Here is an 18,824-nt window from a genome sequence, read left to right as displayed (position 1 = left end):
TCAGTACTTAGTATCACCTCCTTTGGCAAGTATCACAGCTTGTAAACACTTTCCGTAGTCAGCTAAGAGTCTTTCAATTCTTGTTTGGGGGATTTTTGCCCATTTTTCCTTGCAGAAGGCTTCTAGTTCTGTGAGATTCTTAGGCCGTCTTGCATGCACTGCTCTTTTGAGGTCTATCCACAGATTCCCAATGATGTTTAGGTTGGAGGACTGTGAGGGCCATGGCAAAACCTTCAGCTTGCACCTCTTGAGGTAGTCCATTGTGGATTTTGAGGTGTGTTTAGGTTCATTATCCTGTTGTGGAAGCCATCCTCTTTTCATCTTCAGCTTTTTCACAGATGATGAGATGTTTGCTTCCAGAATTTGCTGGTATTTAATTGAATTCATTCTTCCCTCTACTAGTGAAATGTTCCCTGTACCACTGGCTGCAACACAAGCCCAAAGCATGATCAATCCACCCTCATGCTTAACAGTTGGAGAGGTGTTCTTTTCATGAAATGCTGCACCCTTTTTTCTCCAAACGTACCTTTGCTCATTGTGGCCAAAAAGTTCTATTTTAACTTCATCAGTCCACAGGACTTGTTTCCAAAATGCATCAGGCTTGTTTAGATGTTCCTTTGCAAATTTCTGACGCTGAATTTTGTGGTGAGGATGCAGGAAAGGTTTTCTTCTGATGACTCTTCCATGAAGGTCATATTTGTGCAGGTGTCGCTGCACAGTAGAACAGTGCACCACCACTCCAGAGTCTGCTAAATCTTCCTGAAGGTCTTTTGCAGTCAAACGAGGGTTTTCATTTGGCTTTCTAGAAATCCTACGAGCAGTTCTCTCTGAAAGTTTTCTTGGTCTTCCAGACCTCAACTTGACCTCCACCGTTCCTGTTAACTGCCATTTCTTAATTACATTATGAACTGAGGAAATGGCTACCTGAAAACGCTTTGCTATTTTCTTATAGCCTTCTCCTGCTTTGTGGGCATCACTTATTTTAATTTTCAGAGTGCCAGGCAGCTGCTTAGAGGAGCCCATGGCTGCTGATTGTTGGGACAAGGTTTGAGGACTCAGGGTATTTATAAAGCTTTGAAATTTGCATCACCTGGCCTTTCCTAACAACGATTATGAACAAGCCATAGCCCTAACAAGTGTATTAAGGTCTGAGACCTTGGTAAAAGTTATCTGAGAGCTCACATCTCTTGGGGTTCCCAAACTTTTGCATGGTTCTCCTTTCCTTTTTTTCAGTCTAAAATTGTACAAAACAAAAATAATACACTAATCTTGCTTAAAATGTTGAAAAGAATGTTTCATCTTTAACTTTATAACTTTTGGAGATCAGTTCATCTTTTACTCACTTAACTACTCACAGTAACAGAAATTTTGACCAGGGGTGCCCGAACTTTTGCATGCCACTGTATACGTGACACCATTTTGTTTGCTGCTACAAGAGTTCCTAAACCAGGCTCATCAGAATGTTAGGATGTACGAATTGAATGACAATGAGCAGACAATATATACCCTGGGAATCCATCAACTGTATTAATGGAAAATTTGCTTTGCAATATTAATTTGCATTTTTGTTTTCTAAGAATTCCACACTAATAACCGATATAATGCAAATCTATAGATTGTTGTTAATGGCAGAGGTCACTGCTCAGTAAGATGCACAAAGCAATCTAGCAATCGCTCTTGTTGCAGATGGGCAGTTCCATTCAACAATATTAAACTACAGAACTTCAGAAAGCAAACTGTTGCTTCTTCAACAACTTCCAATCAAATTAACCGATTCCTCACAATCCGCAGTAAAGACAAAACCATTACTATTTTCAAAATTGTACTTGTGGATATATCAACATATACTGAAAATAAATCCTATCATAATGAATTTATTATTGGTGTATTTGATTACGATAAGAACAGGGCTATAAACATGGTTTAAGACTAATAACATGATCATTTCTCTACTACAGGTGACAACAGTTATCAAAATGAAGAAATAATGAAGCCTGGTTCATATCAGAAAAATCACTTGGCAGTGAAAACCTCTCAGGAATTTACTCCAAAGTCATCAGCAAAGAATAATGAAATACTTCATAAATTTAATAATGAGATATGGAATGTTTTGTGTAATGACATTTTCCTTGTCAAACTAATAATTTAAGTGGATTGTATTTTTGTCACACAAACATGATTAATTTTCCAAAGTACACCAATTAGTGCAATAATTCATCTCCATTAAATCTTCAACACAAATCTGATTTTGTTTATTTTCTTAGCATCCTACTTCAATTTATTTTTGTTTAATATCTCCAACTGTAAAAGGGGAATCGAACTCAAGTGCGTTAAGATGGCATCACACTTTGAAGTGGCAGATATGTAAATTAAGAACACTGTGGAGACCTATCAGTTTAAAAAGATGACTAATTGATATGCTGTAGCATTTTCAAATGTTAACTCAGAGAAAATAATCGTTTGCTTACCTATTACTGATGTCCATCAACTGTTTTCCCTTGATCACTCCTTTCGTCTATCCTTCTGTCTTTCAGTTCTGTTTCTCTCTCTATAACTCTCAGCATCTCATTGGTTTAAGTCCAAATTGTACCTATTTTGAATTGCAACATCTTTCACCTATCGATGCCAGGAAAATGGCCAATTCACCCAAAATTGATCCAAGCCATTCATCTGAGGTCACCATCCAAACCCATCTAGGTCTTAAATAACGCTAATGGGGATACTAACGCCAATACTAGGAATTTCAATAGGAAGTGGCTTGCCTTGAATAAGGCAAACTTCAAGCTGTATTTTTGGTTGTGGTCAAGCCACCATCAAATGCTAAGAAATTAACTTGTTGAAAGAAATTGTTAATGGAGCCAAGAGGAGAACTAATTCAGGAATGCTTCCCCACACTCAGGACTTGCCCAATAAATAATGTTGATGATAGAGGGCTGAAATTTTCATACCTCCACTGGCAACACTGATCATGGAGACAAAATGCTCACCTTGAACCTGCAAATGAGGCCATGTAATAATTTCATGTGATCTGCCAGCTTCATATGGAAGGAACACTCCCTATATCCATTTAGTGCTTTAAAATTGCTCAGCACCATAGACCAATGGAAAAAGGACAAGATGTCAATACATTCAAAAATGTCATAAAATGGGATTCTGATGCAATACATGACAAATTATAAAGGAAGTCTATACAGTTTATGTGCAATGACTTCTGAGATTTTCACCAGAAGGATGTCACCTCATGAAGAGAAAAAAGTAATATTGGTTGACTGACTTTGTATATAGATTTTACATATCAATATCCACAAGGATATTAAAGATTGTCAGTGTTGCTGCGTGGAAGGTTTTTGAACAGAACTTAGTTTCAGTAATAATTTGTTGTAAAGTATCATAAGGATTAACTGTAAATATATCCTTAGACAATATGCTAAGGATTATGGACTAATAATATTAAGTGTGATCGCCCACTCAGTTCCTCAGAATTCTAGATGCTTCATCTGTATACATACATGACAACCCATGATCATATTTGTGCGGCAATGCAGACAGAATTATGTGAAACATGATGTTGCTGAAAATAAGCCTGCAAAGTTATTGTCTTCTGCACTCTTTATTAGACCCAACTTGCAGATTGTCATATTTATTGAGCACTTCCAGTAAGATCAAGGAAGTCCATGTGACATTTGTATTTGAATATAGTTACAAATATAGAGGTTTTTATTCGATTCCAGTGGACTCAAATCCATTTTTTCTGCTATGCTTTGCTTGGTGTTTAATTTTCCAGACTTACGTGCTTACTACTTAATGTCAATATGAGTAACTTTTAAATCTTGAAAAGGTAACTCTTTTATGCTTACATTATGGATTTGAATCTGGATAACTAGGAAGGCTGCTTTAGCCATGGACAATGTTTCAAGGAGTTTTAACCGAATACAGCTATTTATAGTCTAATTACATTTACAATATGTTTATTTGGAATAACACGACAACCCGGAATGAGTTAAACAATCACCATTTGCTTTATTTTGGTAAAATATTTGCCAGGATATCAACTCCCTCCTCTTCCTTAAAACTAATATCCTTGATTCTAAAATTCTACCAAGAAAAAGGATCGGAAAAAGGTGCCTCATTTTAAAGTCTCCTCTATAGACTGATGCTGCTATTGGTGTTCCAATTGCTCAGAATTGAAATATTACATCTGGATTATGTGCTCAAGAGCTGGATTAAAGTGCAAATGAGACTGCTATGATGGAATAAGTCACACCACTTATGGTGTACTGGAGATTGCTTTCTATATAAGGTCTGCAATTTCTGTTGATGGCTTGAAATCTGTCAGGAAAATCAAAATTTGATGGCAGCAGAATGATTCTTCCAACAGGCCTTCACAATGAGTTTCAATACAGCATACAGGGGTGCCCACATATCAATTTATCCAGAATCTAAAATAATTGACAGTTAATTTTGTTCTTAAGTCCTTCTGACTATAATGACCTCTTAGTAAACAAGTTCAGCCTTTGCAACATAGAAATGTTTAATAGTTTTAACCCTTCCCTACATGAAGAATTGTCATGCAACACACATAAAAGTTGCTGGTGAACACAGCAGGCCAGGCGGCATCTATAGGAAGAGGTACAGTTGACATTTCGGGCTGAGACCCTTCGTCAGGACTAACTGAAAGAGGAGATAGTAAGAGATTTGAAAGGGGGAGGGGGAGATACAAAATGATTGGAGAAGACGGGGGGGAAGATTCTTATCTTCTCTTCGTCTGCGGCATAACTTAAGTTAAGAGCATGCTGAGATAAACAAAAACAAATTTTGCAAAGGCTGTGTAGAATGTCTCATGCATGTTTATGCTGAATTTATTTCTGGGAAGTTTTGAACGTAACCTGCTGTAATGCTTTATAAATATAGATTGGGCTGAGACGATGACCATAAGATATAGGAGGAGAATCAGGCCATTTGACCCATTGTGTCTGCTCTGCCATTTCATCATGACTGATCCATTCTTCCTCTCAGCCCCAATCTTCTGCCTTCTCCTTGTATCCAGTCATGACTTGACTAATGAAAAATCTACCAAAAAACCCAATGACTTGGCCTCCACAGATTCACCAATCTCTGGCTCAACAAGTTCCTCCTCATCTTTGTTCTAAAAGGATGCCCCTCTATTCTGAGGCTGTGTTCTCTGGTCTTAGACCATAAAAGAAAACATCCTATGGTGGGAGAGTCTAAGAATGTAAGGATGCCAAAGAGGAGAAAAGAAAGCTCTATTCCATTTTAGGAAACACTGAACGTTACTTTTTTATGTTTATGTGTCACATATAGATACATAACATTTTATATTTATAGTTCCTCCCAATAACTAGCAATCCTAAGCAGTACACACGTCCATTGTTAAAGTCACTTAATGATGAATGGTATTTAGCAGGGAACTTTCAAAACTTCTCAGAAATAAATTAATGGTTAACAAGTAGTTTTATATCACAGAAAACAGATGTCTGGTGGACTTAAGAATCAGTTAATTCAGGCACTCCCTATTCTTGCCCTGTGATCCTACCTACCTGCTGAGAAAAATCAACTGATTATACTCAGTTATATCTGCCCCTATATTTCTTCCACTGAACTAATGTTCCAGTTTCTCATTAACTCTAAACCAAATAGAAAAGCATTTATTTAATTTTTTCAGCATATTTTGCAATAAATTATAAAACATTGTTACCACATTGATATTCATCATTCCAACATGCATCATAGAAAAATGCAACCCACAAGGGTTACTAATATTGAGTTGATAAAAGAAAAGCAAACATAGGGTTGATTTTCATCCTTGTCTGGATAGTGATCTGGTGATCATTCCATACTAACGGTAAAACCTGCTTACATTTCATTCCACTAATTTCAATATGGGTTCCCGTAGAGGAATTTGATATACTCTGCTAGATTATCGCCAAGTGATTGAAAAGAAAACCTATTTATAGAAAATCCATTCAGTGCTTGTCACTAGTTCCATTGTGATAGAAGCTTTTCAACCTTGTCTAGCAGTGTTATTACAGTAATCTGTTGTCATTTAAAAACTCTTGCATTTGGCATTCTGTATAACTACTAAAAATAACTTTCAGTTGACTAAACTCATAATTTATAGCTCACTGTGAATTCTATAAATATCAAGTTACCTTTGATTCAAATAAATGATTCTTGTAACATGTAATTTCCCAAATAAAAGAGGCATTGCTATGGCAACAAAAAAATCACAAGCAGCAATGTTTGAAAAGAATGGAGCCCATTTGCTCATAGTGGGAAGTTCTATTTAAAATACCATCAAACCATTTAATTCTGACAGCATACTTTCATTGTTCCAATGTATGGAATCAAATTTTAAATGTGGTATTGTATATGTAAAACAAATGCATATAAAAATAGCTCCATTGCAAAACTCGAAGAGCTATGAAATTCATTCACAAAGTATATGCTATGCAATAAAACAGCCACCACATTTCTTAGAATCTTATACCAATAACAGCAAAGAAGAAGAATATTCGATCTATTGGGTTCATACCATCTCTCAGAAGAGCAATCTCATTAATCCCCTTACCCCACAACTCATTCTCTCTCACACAAGTCCATCAATTCTCCCTTGATTCTTTTTGCTAATTAACTTATACTACAGATAACACTAAATCAATTAACCTACTTTTATTTTTCATGATGAAAGAAACTAAAGGAAACCCACATGGTTGAAAAAAGAACAGGCAAACTCCTCACAGACAGCATCAAGTTCAGGACTGAATCCAGATTCCCAGAGTCATGAGGTAGCAACACAGACAGCTGTACTACTGTGCCACATGAAGTAGAAATAGAAGCATTATAATTTTTTTCTGAAGCTTTCATAAAATGCTTACCTTCACATTTGACTGAGTTTGAGACAGTAGGATGGGAACCATCCTTTATTTCTCATAGTTTATGTAAATATACTATAAATACTGCTCCTGGCAATTATGATAACGTGCAAGCAATCCTCCAACATATGCAAAGTCTCTACTAAATTATGAATATATTCACTGAACCCAACCCAAAATAAAGCAGCATAGGATTTCATTAAATGTGTTTTCAGAAGGAATTACTTTACAATAATTAGGTCAAGCTTTGATCATTAAACATGCATAAAAAACAAATATATTTCTCTGTGGTTACAAATCTTTATTTTTGTGGTGCAAGGTGTTTCTCTTTAATTAGTTTATGTTGAAAATTGAATGACAAAGCTAGCTCTATTAATGTAGAAACTGCACGATACAAAAAAGTTAACAAAATCCACTATGAAAATGAGCACCTTCGCACTGGTTGTTCATTGGCTAAAACTTTTCAAGTCAGAATCGATTTTGTTAAATTAAGTCGTATCTCTAGGAACAAATGCAAATATTTTTTCACTTATGATTAAATTTACACTGTAAAAACAGTTCAAAAACAACATTTAATTTTTAGGTTTAATATAAACCTGTCAACTGTACAGAACTCTTTTGTACACATTGTTAAAGTAAATATATAGAAGATACATTTCTATGATGTTGGCAAATTAGCACCAGGATTCTCCAAGAGCAAAAACATAATTAAACATTTCATCTGCTTAGAAAATGTGACAATCATAATTTTAATTGCGCACTATAAAATATTTACACATTTAAATGGGAGCAAATACTTCATTAATAAATTAAGCTCTTTAGCAATATGTACAATTTTTATATAAATGCTTAAATTGCCAGGGTATCTAATGTATAAAAGCAGTTACTTAGACAAAACTGTTGATATTACTTTTAACACAAATTTATAAACCGTGAATAGAATTTAAAAAATCTAAACATATGATTATCTCTGATGTATATATGGCAGTGAATGAAGTATATTATGAAGGAGAGAATCCAAGCCAATAATAGCCTGTTTGTAAGTATTTAACAAAGTTGTTTTAATACAGAATAAGTTCATTCCTTTCTGCCTCTAAATCTTTGTTTAAGTATATTTTACATAAAAGGATGTGTCTACACTGCTGACAGAGAATCTGGCTCATTGGCAAATCAGGTTCGTTAAATTATTCCCAAGTGTTTTGCCACAGATTTGTCTTACTTTAATAAGCATTTCCACTCTATTAATGTTCTTAATAAGTGTATCTGATGGTGGCAAGGCAGTTATGAGTTTGGTCAGAATCCAGCAAACTCCATATTAATGAGGACACTGGTTAATGTTTATGAGCTCATAGGTATGTTCCCTTGCTATTTCTTATGTACATGTGCAAAATGGCATTTTTCTGATTTATTAGCAGTTCAAACAGCTAATATATCAATCAATGTTCTTAATTACTCCAAAACTTCAGTTCGTTAATGCTGCATTTTTTGGATCTGAGGTATCCAAAAGAAAACTACAAAGACTGGGAATGTGATCAAGAAAAGATGTGACAATACAGATAAGAACATACATTTGAAACCTTGGATCACAATACGAAACGTAATTGCCGAAGCACAGTCACTTACCTGCAATCTCAACATAGTATACGGTAACATATATGCACTTAATTTGAACTTTGAAAATCTGTATGTACATCACATCAATCAGTAACATTTTAACTGCTGCAGTAATTTAACTGTATACCAGGCCAGGAATTTAAATATAAGCAAATTGAGGAGCACTGCACATATTATGTTTTCACAAGGAAAACCTAAAAATATGGAGGAGAAGGTGTGCCCAAGAACTGAATCAGTAAATTCCCTTATTAACAAGCTGTTTATAAATTTTTGAGGTGAGAAGTTGGTGTTCAAGTAGAGAGTGATTTAATGCATTGACCCTTTCTTGCATGTCTTGCTTTTGATAAGAAGCTACAGGATGATCGTAATAAATTACCGGAGAAGTCATGTGACAATTCAAAAATTAATTTTTAAATTTCTGAACTGACATACTACTTCTTATAGACGTGAAGATGGGAACAGTAGATAGTACTGATTATGAGTCAGGTTTTTGAAACAATGAACGAAGATATCTTTCATTGTGACAATGTACAGTTCATAAAATGACACATGCTGAAAGATAATCTGGTCTTTTTAAGAGCTGAGTGGATCGAAACTGGGTTATCATGCATTTAGGTCATGTGTCAAAATTTAATGCTGCTTTGGCAAGTTGCAAATCCCACCTGATTTTCAATTCCATCTAAGTTAATGGAAATGAAACTCAGCAAGTGAACATAATGAATGGTCAATTTGTTCCTACAGCCAAAGTTCACCCCTCCTGACAGGTAACAGTTTAGTGAGGTAAAATGGCTTTACATAGCATTACACAAATCCAATACCATTGCTGAATTTAAAAAGGCTAATAAAGTGTTGAAAACCTAGAGACCTCAAAAGAGAGCAACCACAAGCTCCCAGCTATGATTTTATATATGAAAAGACATTTTTGCACCAATTGCCTGTGACTTGAGGTACATAACTGTGTACTGTCTATTACTGGCCTTCATTATTATTAACAGCAGCATGAATTCAATTAGGAAATAATAAATGTAAACTCACAAAGGTGTACATTTACAGAACTATACCCTGGCATTAAGCAGAACTTTTATAAACTAATGCATCCACAGAGTGATGAACTAAGTTATATAAATAGAAGGATTATCGTACCGAGCTCCAACGACCTCTATGCCAGGCATCATCTGTAGGACAAGCTCGAGTATTGCATTGCTCACGGTCGGGAGGTTTGTCAAGAATTTCACAGTTCTGATCATTTAGCCTTTGGCCGTTTGGAAGCTGACAAATAACTAGTCTTGTTCTTGCTCCCCCACCACAGACCTGGGTGCACTATAAATTTAATGCCAACAACATATCCATTAAAAAGTGACAATTTTGCAACAAAAGAGAGGAGAGGAAGGTTGAACAACAGTAATTATGTTCAGAAACCTAAACAAGCATCTTGGAAATAACTGTGAAATCAAATAAATCATTTGTGTGAATGAAGAAAAAGATTTTTGGAACTTTAAAGCATCTAGAACATTATCTCACATGCTATTTTCTGACTGATTAATATGAACATGCAGAATTATAAATCATTCTAACCAGACCAGGTAAAAGCAGAATTTGAAATAAAAGAAAATTAGGAAGCTTGTTGAGAACTTCAATTTTTTTTCTAATTTACTTGGTTGCAGATCTTTTTTTTGAATGAACATAGAGTTCACAATATGGGTTGCAGAATCTAGGCTTTATAAACTGCCTTATGCATAATGAACTTTTCACTGCTGCTAAGTTTGGGTAATTAATGAACTCATAAAGCAATAATTGTGAAATAGTTTATGTAGCAATTTACGCATTAATACCTTTTCAGTAAGAAAAGAAAATAACAGCTGCAGTCAAGTGCTTAATCCTCTGACTATTAAACATGCAGTGAAACATTAGGGAATATAGTCTATCTCTCACTATTAAGAATGACCTATGTAAGTACACAGGAAAGGAGTGAGTGCCTATTATTCATTCCTGAGGCTAATTTGTAATTTGGATATATTATGTGCGAGCTTCTTCTCAACTCATTTCACACACTCTTCAACTTCAACAATTAGACAGAATAAGATGATCCTACTATTGATCACTCCCAATAAGATCTATATTGATAGTAATTAAAGGAGTGAGTTCAAGGTTTTCATTATCCTTAGCATATCATAGTTCCTGAAGCCACATCTATTTAAATTAGTTACAATTTTAAGACTGTGATCTTTTCTCGATTACACCACACCCTGCAAAGATGTGTCTAGACATCTTCTTTAGATCATATCTGAACCTTCCTAAATTAAAACGAACACGTGTCAAACCTAGAAAGCCCATCCTCAAAATTTAGCTCAGCAAGCCATTCTTATTAATCAATGGTAAATGTTAACCACAATAAATATACATTCAGAGACTCAGTGCATAGAAATGAATGCAGAGTATGCTAAGTGTCTATGCAATTATAGCAGAACTTCTTCAACTTAAGACTGTTGTAATAACAAGCTCAGATAAAAAGGAGCAGGATAAAGCCAGTTGGCCTCTCAAGCACGCTCAGCCATTCTGTAAGATTACACTTGATCCAGTTTTGGCTACAACACCATTTTTCTGCTCTTTCTCCATACCCTTTGACACCCCTTGTATTCTAATTGTTTTCAATCTCCACCTGAATATATTCAATGATTCTGCCTTTGCAGCTGCAGGATCCGGAGCAGGGAATTCCAATCCTGCTTATCTCCATCTTAAATGGGCAGCTTTCCATTCTGAAGCTATGGCCCATGGTTCTAAATAACCCCATCAGAATAACATTCTCTTACCACCCTTCCTTTTAAAACTGCTCAGGACCTTACATGTTTTGACAAGACCAGCTCTCAGAAATCTTCTGCTGTATATCCCATTAAATTTAGATGCAATCTGCTTAACCTCTTTTGAAACATCAACCACTTCATCCCAAGAATCAACCTAGTGAACTTTCTTTGCACTATCTAAAGGGCAAGTTTATCATTCCTTAAATATGGTACCCCAGATTGTACGCAGTACCCCAGGTATGCTCTTTGCAGCTCCCTGTAAAGATGCAGAACACATTTCCTGCTTTGATACTCTGCATTATTTGTGGTAAACACTGACATTCCATTAGCCTTCCTAATGATTTGCCTACACCTGATTCATTAACATTACAAGGTTTTGTAGTCTCAATCTATTTAAATAATAATTTGCTTTTTCATGCTTCCTTCTAAAGTGGATAACCTCACATTTGTCACATTCTGAAACTTCTTTTAACCTTCATATATTCTTTGCAGGTTCTTTGTGTCTTTCTCATAATGTGCAAACCCACTTGTCTTTACATTATCATCAAATATGGCTGCAATACAATAGATTGCATTGTTCAAGTCTGTAATATAGAATGTAACTATATGAGACACTCTGACATGGACTGCCAACCTGAAAGTGATCCATTCACAAAATTTCCTACTGCGTGCATTACTAAATGACAATAAAAGAGGACTGTGCGTCCTCATAATCTAATCTAATCTAATCATTCCAAATCTCTGATTTTATGTTTATTAAGTAATTCCAATTAAGTATATATTACCACAAGGCATTAGAAAACAAATATGTTTTATGCTCATTGTGTACTTGGGAAAGCTGTAGTTTATTGTCAAAGTGCTTTAGTTGAGTTTGAGAAGTTCATCAATCAATGGGTAATTCTATTTCCCTAATTTCCCTCACCTGCTCAATCTTTCCTTAGAATGGAAGGCAATTCCCTTGCAGGAGTTATTATTGCAAAATGTAAAATTGGGATTTTATAGGCTAACATTTGAACCTCATAGTTATATTAACTAAACTATAATTATGTAGCTAACCTCAATCTCTTTGCCTTTTCTGCAAACTACTTATTGAAGATGACATATTTGTGGCTTTATAGCATACAAAGTCAATATTGAATTAGTAAATTAGAGACCTTAAAACTAGGAAATAAATGCCGAATGGTGAAGAATAATGAAACTATAATAAAACACACCTCTCCCCAGTTGCCATAGATCCACTGAGGACAAGGACCAGATTCACAGGACCTCATTTCAACAGGCTTGGCCTGTTCAGCACAATTTCTGGCATCATAACCATCTTCATTCTGGCAAACCACAACACGCCGTTGGAAACCTCCAGCACAAGTACTAGAACACTACAAAAGGAACACAACAGAAATTGCAGTATAATTTTAAAAAAACATTCTCTGCCTAAGACTCCCAGAACTAAACAATACACAGGCTTTAAATTATAACAACAGTGCCATTGCCTTGAATAATTAACTTTGATCTTCTCTTTCCACAGCTGCTACATACTCTCTTTTGCTGGTCCTCAAAATGTCTAACAAGGTATATAAAATTTAAAGCCTTTCTTTGAAACATTGAGGGGCAAATTCTAGCATAGTGTTCGATATGCGCAATAGTTATCATTAGTATTTATGGAATACATACAAGAGAATTGAAAGAGATGGTTAATAGCCACATGGCAGGTCATCTTCAACATTTTCAGTAGCCTTGGAGAAGAAGTCGAAATTAGACATTTGTGCATTTGTACAATGGGAAAGATAAGGCAGCAAAGAAAAGCTTCTTGAGAAGAGGGTAATCATTTGGTCATTTTGAAGGGATCAAAAAGAGTGCCCAAATAAAATAAGACATTAAAATAAGAAATGAAGTATTATAGATGAGTGATTAGAGCAAGTGGGGGGTGAAGGGGGCAGATGCCAGATGAATAAAAATTTACCCCCAGCAGTACTGTAAATGCTGCATGGATTATCTCAAGTTCTGAAGCACAGAACTTCTTTCTCCTGCTGGCTGTGACGGGTGAAGGTTGAAAGATCAAAGAACAAGTTTTGAAGAGTTGATTTGTCATTACAGAAGCGACTACAGTTGCCTCAAGGATAATCCAAGAGTAATAGGGTTACTACACCACCAAGAGCTGGGATCATTCTTGCTTGATGTGGCCCTGCCAAATATGGAGGTCAACTGCATTCGCAGTTTGTGCCTTATCTATTCCTGTCTGCCGATCTCAGACATAATGATGTATGAGTGTCAAGAGCATGAATGAAAATGTAAAAAAAGGAAAGCAAATGCTGGAAGAACTCAGCAGGACTGACAGCATCTATGCAGAGGAATAAACACTCGGTGTTTTCGAGCCAAGACTCTTCATCAGAGTTGGAAAAGGAGAGGGAAGAAACCAGAACAAGAAGGTGGAGGATAGGGAAGGAGTACCTGCTAGCAGGTGATAGGAGAAACAAGCTGAGGGGAAAAGTAGGTGGGTGGGAGGGGGGCTATGTAGTGAGAAGATGAGAGGAGATAGGCGGAAAAGGTAAAGGACTAAGAAGTGGAATGATTATGTTGCACGCCAAATTGGAAAAACCAAAGGCTATAGTGATTTCATGATACACTGAGAGGCCAGAAAGGAGAGAAAAAGATTATGGCAGTGGGACTAGAATGGGAAAGGAGTAGTCAAGGAGATAAGGAAATGGCTGTAGTCCTGTGGTAGGGATATATGAGATGGCAAGGATCAGACAGTAGGTATTTGGGTAGATTGGGGTAAAGGTTAAAGTTAAAGAAGGGACAAGAAAGGAAATACAGTAGAGAAGGAAAAAGTAACTTTTAATGAGAGCAAGTAGGAAGTATAAAACAGAGCAATTGGTACACGTCCAAAGAAGTCAATATCAACCAACAAATACTTACTGCTCCCCAAGGTCCTGTTCTCCACTGACTTCCTCGGAGTTGGGTATAATCTGGGTCACCATGGGTGGGCAACATCTTGGGCCGAGGAAATAGTTGGCTGTTATGTCGCTGAACGCAAGATGGCATGGAACACTCTTGTTCAGTTTGTGGCTGATCATCAGGGTCACACTCACTCTCACTAACAATCTGATTATTGTAATTCATGCAAATCACATGACGTGTTGCTTTACCTTGGCCACAGGTCACTGAACACTAGGTTGAATAAAGAAAGACAAGAACCAATGTCACCCTTATTTCTGAAATAAACAGGAGTAGCAAAAAAAAACTTAAACTAAGCAAGTTACATTGTGTAAGGAAGCATGGAGCAGATGAGCCTAAATTCACAAATGTGGTATAATGCCTTTGCTTGAAACTTCAAATATTCAAACAGATAAAGGAAGGGTTATCTGCAGGCCAATCAGTATTGCTATCTTTCATTTATACATTTGAAGTAAATTGCTAATTTACTACAAAATGACTATTAGAGAGAGCAGTCCATGAATTACTGTAAAAGGGAAGATGGACATTGGAAAAAGAATTCAAGGTCATGATAAGGCAGGTGGTCTGCTCTGTACTCAACTTGTCTTTAACATAACATGCATCTTCAAGAGCTGAAAAGAGCTTTTGACTTCTTAACTACGACGTTTTGTGCAAAAACGATATATACTATCCTCACTGTGATGCTTCCTAGTTATATTTATAAAGTGTACATTATGTGTACAATCCTTTCATTGTGGAAAGCTAGATGGAACTCTCTGCACAGTGGTCATTGAGGTTTGCACTCATTAATCACTTAAAGCATATAAACGAAGAATGTTTGTTATCGGAAGAAATATTTCATGATTAAATTTGAGATTGGGAAAATCAAACACAGAAAAGTCACACAGGCAAAATAGGGAAACAAATCAGCTCATTGAAATTGTTCTTGGAACATTACAAGGTTTAGCAGCTCTTATATTATTTACCAACAAAAGTCATGCCATTTTATTACTTGCTAATGGTTCAGAGCACTGCATTATAAAATAGCAAAGTAGATTTTTGAAGAAAATGTAATCTCAACATTAATTGTGCTGAAAGTACACAAAGATAAATGAATATACTTAAAGATCATATATCAACTTCTCACTGTTAGAACTATATGCGGTAAAACATTGGATATACATTAAATGTAGTCTTTTTTACAAAAGCATATGTGAATGCACTACAACATTCCTCATAATATATCTCCAATGCCTACTTGGTTTAACAGCTGTAATAAAGTTCAGAACAATATTTCGAACCTGTGTCCACTCACGAGTCTTCCAACGACCACATGGGATGACAATACATTCTTCTCTAGATGGTGGTTTTGGAAGATGCAGGCAAGCTGACTCATCAGCCACAGCACCATGGAAGTCTCGACAACTAACGTACCGTTCTTTTGTTCCTTTTCCACAGGTGGTAGAGCACTGTTGAATGTGAATCTTTATGAATATTTTGTTGGCAGTTTTCCATTCAACATAACATTAAGCAATACTACTTTTTAATAAAGTCAAGGTAATATTAATTTATAATGACAATAAATGAATGGTAATTGATATTAATTTGTCATCAATATCATAAATTGTTTATTATTTGTTCAGTAATAGCTCTTCCCTATGTCATTTTATTGAATAAGTTATTGATGTTAATAGTAAAATCAAATATGTATACTGGAGTCCAAGATCCAAATCGCCACTTAGTAGTATAGGTCATTTGATTGGGTATTCTTTCATCCCTTCCATCTTGATGAACATCAGGGCAAGAAGTTATTTCACAGTCCTGTAACATAAAATAGTCAGCTGAATGTTTTTGTGTCCTTCAAATAAAAGTAGTTATCTATAAGTAAAGTCTTTTCTTTATATTTCCAAGCTCTCTCTACTAAAAACAGCTCAGAACTCTTCACATTTACAATTGATAATATTTTTTCATAATTTCACAGACTACAATGACTTTAAATATCAATTGTTATAACACTGTGGTGATTTAACTAATTAGCCCAAACAGATCCTTTACTCCAAGTTGAAAAAGGTCAGCGAGCCTGGTGGGCAAAGGAAAGATAACATTGAAATCAGCCTGAAGAAATTCAACATTTCATCTAAAAGCTGGAAAGACATTGCACTCAATAGAAAAACCTAGAGCAAATCTGTTTCAGAGGGAACTGCGTTACATCAGAGCGACCTCCGCTATTCCACAGAGAACAAGAGGCAACTGCGAAAGGAGAGACTGAACGACCAAAAGACCCAACCACTAATCTCAGTCACTACTTAAATCTTGCCCACACTGCACCAGAATATGTTGATCTAAGGACCCATCAATAGATAACCTCTTCAGAGAACATCTTATTTGATTCGAGTGGTCACACAACTAATTACCTGTGTGTCTCTTGGTCTGGTGGCAGCATTACATTCGTTGTCATTAACAATTGTGCCATATGAACCTGCAACACATCTTACAGCTCTCATCTGATAGCCTGTCCCACATGTCGCTGTGCACTGTAAACAGAACACATTTTAACTCTTCCGGGTCACAGCAAAGACACATTTTCAAAGGTATCATGTAACATTAAGGTTACAAAAAAAAAGCAATCAAAAAGTCAAAAAATAATCTGCAAACTTTCATTTAACTGTATCATATTAATGGTCCCATCTCAGACCTGAGAAATTTCCTAGACCGTGATCTTCTTTCAAATACATTGACAGAAAGAGCAGAGGAAGAGAATCAGAAAAATAATTTGTACTTTCACCATGTGGACATCAATGTGTTGGAGAGAAAATTAATGCAAAGGATATCAGGTAGATTCCATAGAGGACAAAGAAGCCATTCTATTAAGTTTCCAGCTGGTTCAATATGATAAGGTTTAGCGCAATAGAAAAAAATATAGGATTTGAGCATAATAACAAAGGTAAAGACTGGATGCCACAGCTCTAGAAATTTAAAGGAGCTTAATTAAGGAAGATAAAAGTAAAAATGGTCAGAGGACAAAGATGTGTGGAGAGCAACTTCTTTTTTTTACAGTGGGCTGAACATCTTATTTTAAACTTTCTTAGACTAATCAAAACTACAAAGATTGAAAAAAAAACTTTCAGTGGATATATTGGGAATATTATGTCTAATGTCAGCCATAAAATGTATTTGAAAGAACTACAAGAAATGATCACTGTTATCTGTCTGATCATTTTTAGATGAATTCAAGGGCCAGCTCAATAGCTAGTGTACATGGTTCACTTAATGCTTTCAAATCATTTTACCAGTGTTTAGCAAACATGACATGTGATTGTAAACCAAATCTGTCACAAGTCTGTAGTTATAAAACTCTTGCACATCAATACTTTTTCAACAAACATATTAACATTGTTTTAATTTTCATATTTACTGTTCTTCAATATTACTGGAAAAAGAATTGAAATATTGAGATCAGAATCTTATATTATGGTTAGAACTACTTCAATAATTTTACAATATTTTTCTAAAAGCTATTCTATATGTTTCAAACAATTCAAAGGTAAAGATTTTAAACAGTATTGTTTCTTGCATAGGGGCACACAATTATGAGTTTCCTTGTGATTTGTCTTAGTTAATGTATGTACTTTGCTTTTGCGGAAAAATCTATTCCATATTGTGGTGGTGAGGAGGAAAGCCAATAATAGTTCTCAGTTGCCTGCGAGTTTAGAGTTTTAGAGACAATTTTGTCCTGAAAATCTCCTTTCTATTCCCCATCTCCAAATACCTATATTTCATTACTACACTAGACAACATATCTGATATATCATTCATTCCCCTTTTATCTAACATATTAATCATTCCCCTTTTATTACAATTCCATGTTCCCATCACAACCACTAACTTTTCCTTTTGAATTATGCACAATATCTTTCTCTCTTTTTTTTTCATCTGTCACTTGAATAAGGCAGAGGGAGAAAACACTTTAAGTTCTACCAATATTTAAAGAAAAATATTCTGTGGGCAACAGCTTGCACAACCAATTCAGTTTTTGACCGGATTGGTATTGTTATGCATAGATAAATTCATTTTAAAAGGAACTTTGTCATTCAGCTAAAAAAATTAAGCTTTGATTTACAGGGACATAAAATATAGAAGCACAATAAAGTAAGAGTAAGAACTAAAAAAGGCCATTCAATACAAACTTGACTGTTTTTTATTTCAATACCGTATTCCTGCTTTCTCTTCATACCTCTTGAGGCCTATTCCCCTCAACTCATTCAAAATATCTTGCTGGCATCTAGAGAATGTGACCTCTTATTCTTGACCCTCCCCAAGCCAGCTCCCCTCTCCCTAATCCCCCCACCCCACCAGGAAATACCCTTCCTGCACCCAGTCTGTTGATTCCTGTCAGAATGTGAATATTATAATGAAATCTGCACTCACTATTCTAAACTCCAGTAGATACTGTTCTAATTTACCCACACTTCACCTCACACAGCAGTCCTGCTAGCCCAGAATTCAATCTGGACAATCTTCATTGCATTCCCTCTATACAATATATATCTATTTTTTAGGTAGAAGACCAAAACTGCACACA

At 35.6% G+C, this 18,824-nt stretch overlaps 1 protein-coding gene across 4 annotated transcripts in view; it reads right to left on the bottom strand.

Moving 5' to 3' along the window:
- The window catches only part of adamts9 (ADAM metallopeptidase with thrombospondin type 1 motif, 9), a 266,041-nt gene that overhangs the window by 134,672 nt on the left and 112,545 nt on the right, over positions 1 to 18,824 (bottom strand). For all 4 annotated transcript variants that reach the window (XM_063067960.1, XM_063067961.1, XM_063067963.1 and 1 more), the window contains 6 exons: positions 16,657 to 16,776; positions 15,956 to 16,063; positions 15,544 to 15,711; positions 14,225 to 14,476; positions 12,523 to 12,684; positions 9,651 to 9,827 (listed from right to left, as the gene is read on the bottom strand). In XM_063067960.1, coding sequence (XP_062924030.1) covers positions 9,651 to 9,827; positions 12,523 to 12,684; positions 14,225 to 14,476; positions 15,544 to 15,711; positions 15,956 to 16,063; positions 16,657 to 16,776 — 987 coding nt within the window. The remainder of the gene's footprint in view (positions 1 to 9,650; positions 9,828 to 12,522; positions 12,685 to 14,224; positions 14,477 to 15,543; positions 15,712 to 15,955; positions 16,064 to 16,656; positions 16,777 to 18,824) is intronic.

Source organism: Mobula hypostoma, chromosome 15 (genome assembly GCF_963921235.1).
Source record: "Mobula hypostoma chromosome 15, sMobHyp1.1, whole genome shotgun sequence".
In the NCBI taxonomy this organism is placed as follows: domain Eukaryota; kingdom Metazoa; phylum Chordata; class Chondrichthyes; order Myliobatiformes; family Myliobatidae; genus Mobula; species Mobula hypostoma.
This window is presented reverse-complemented; position numbering and strand designations above follow the sequence as displayed.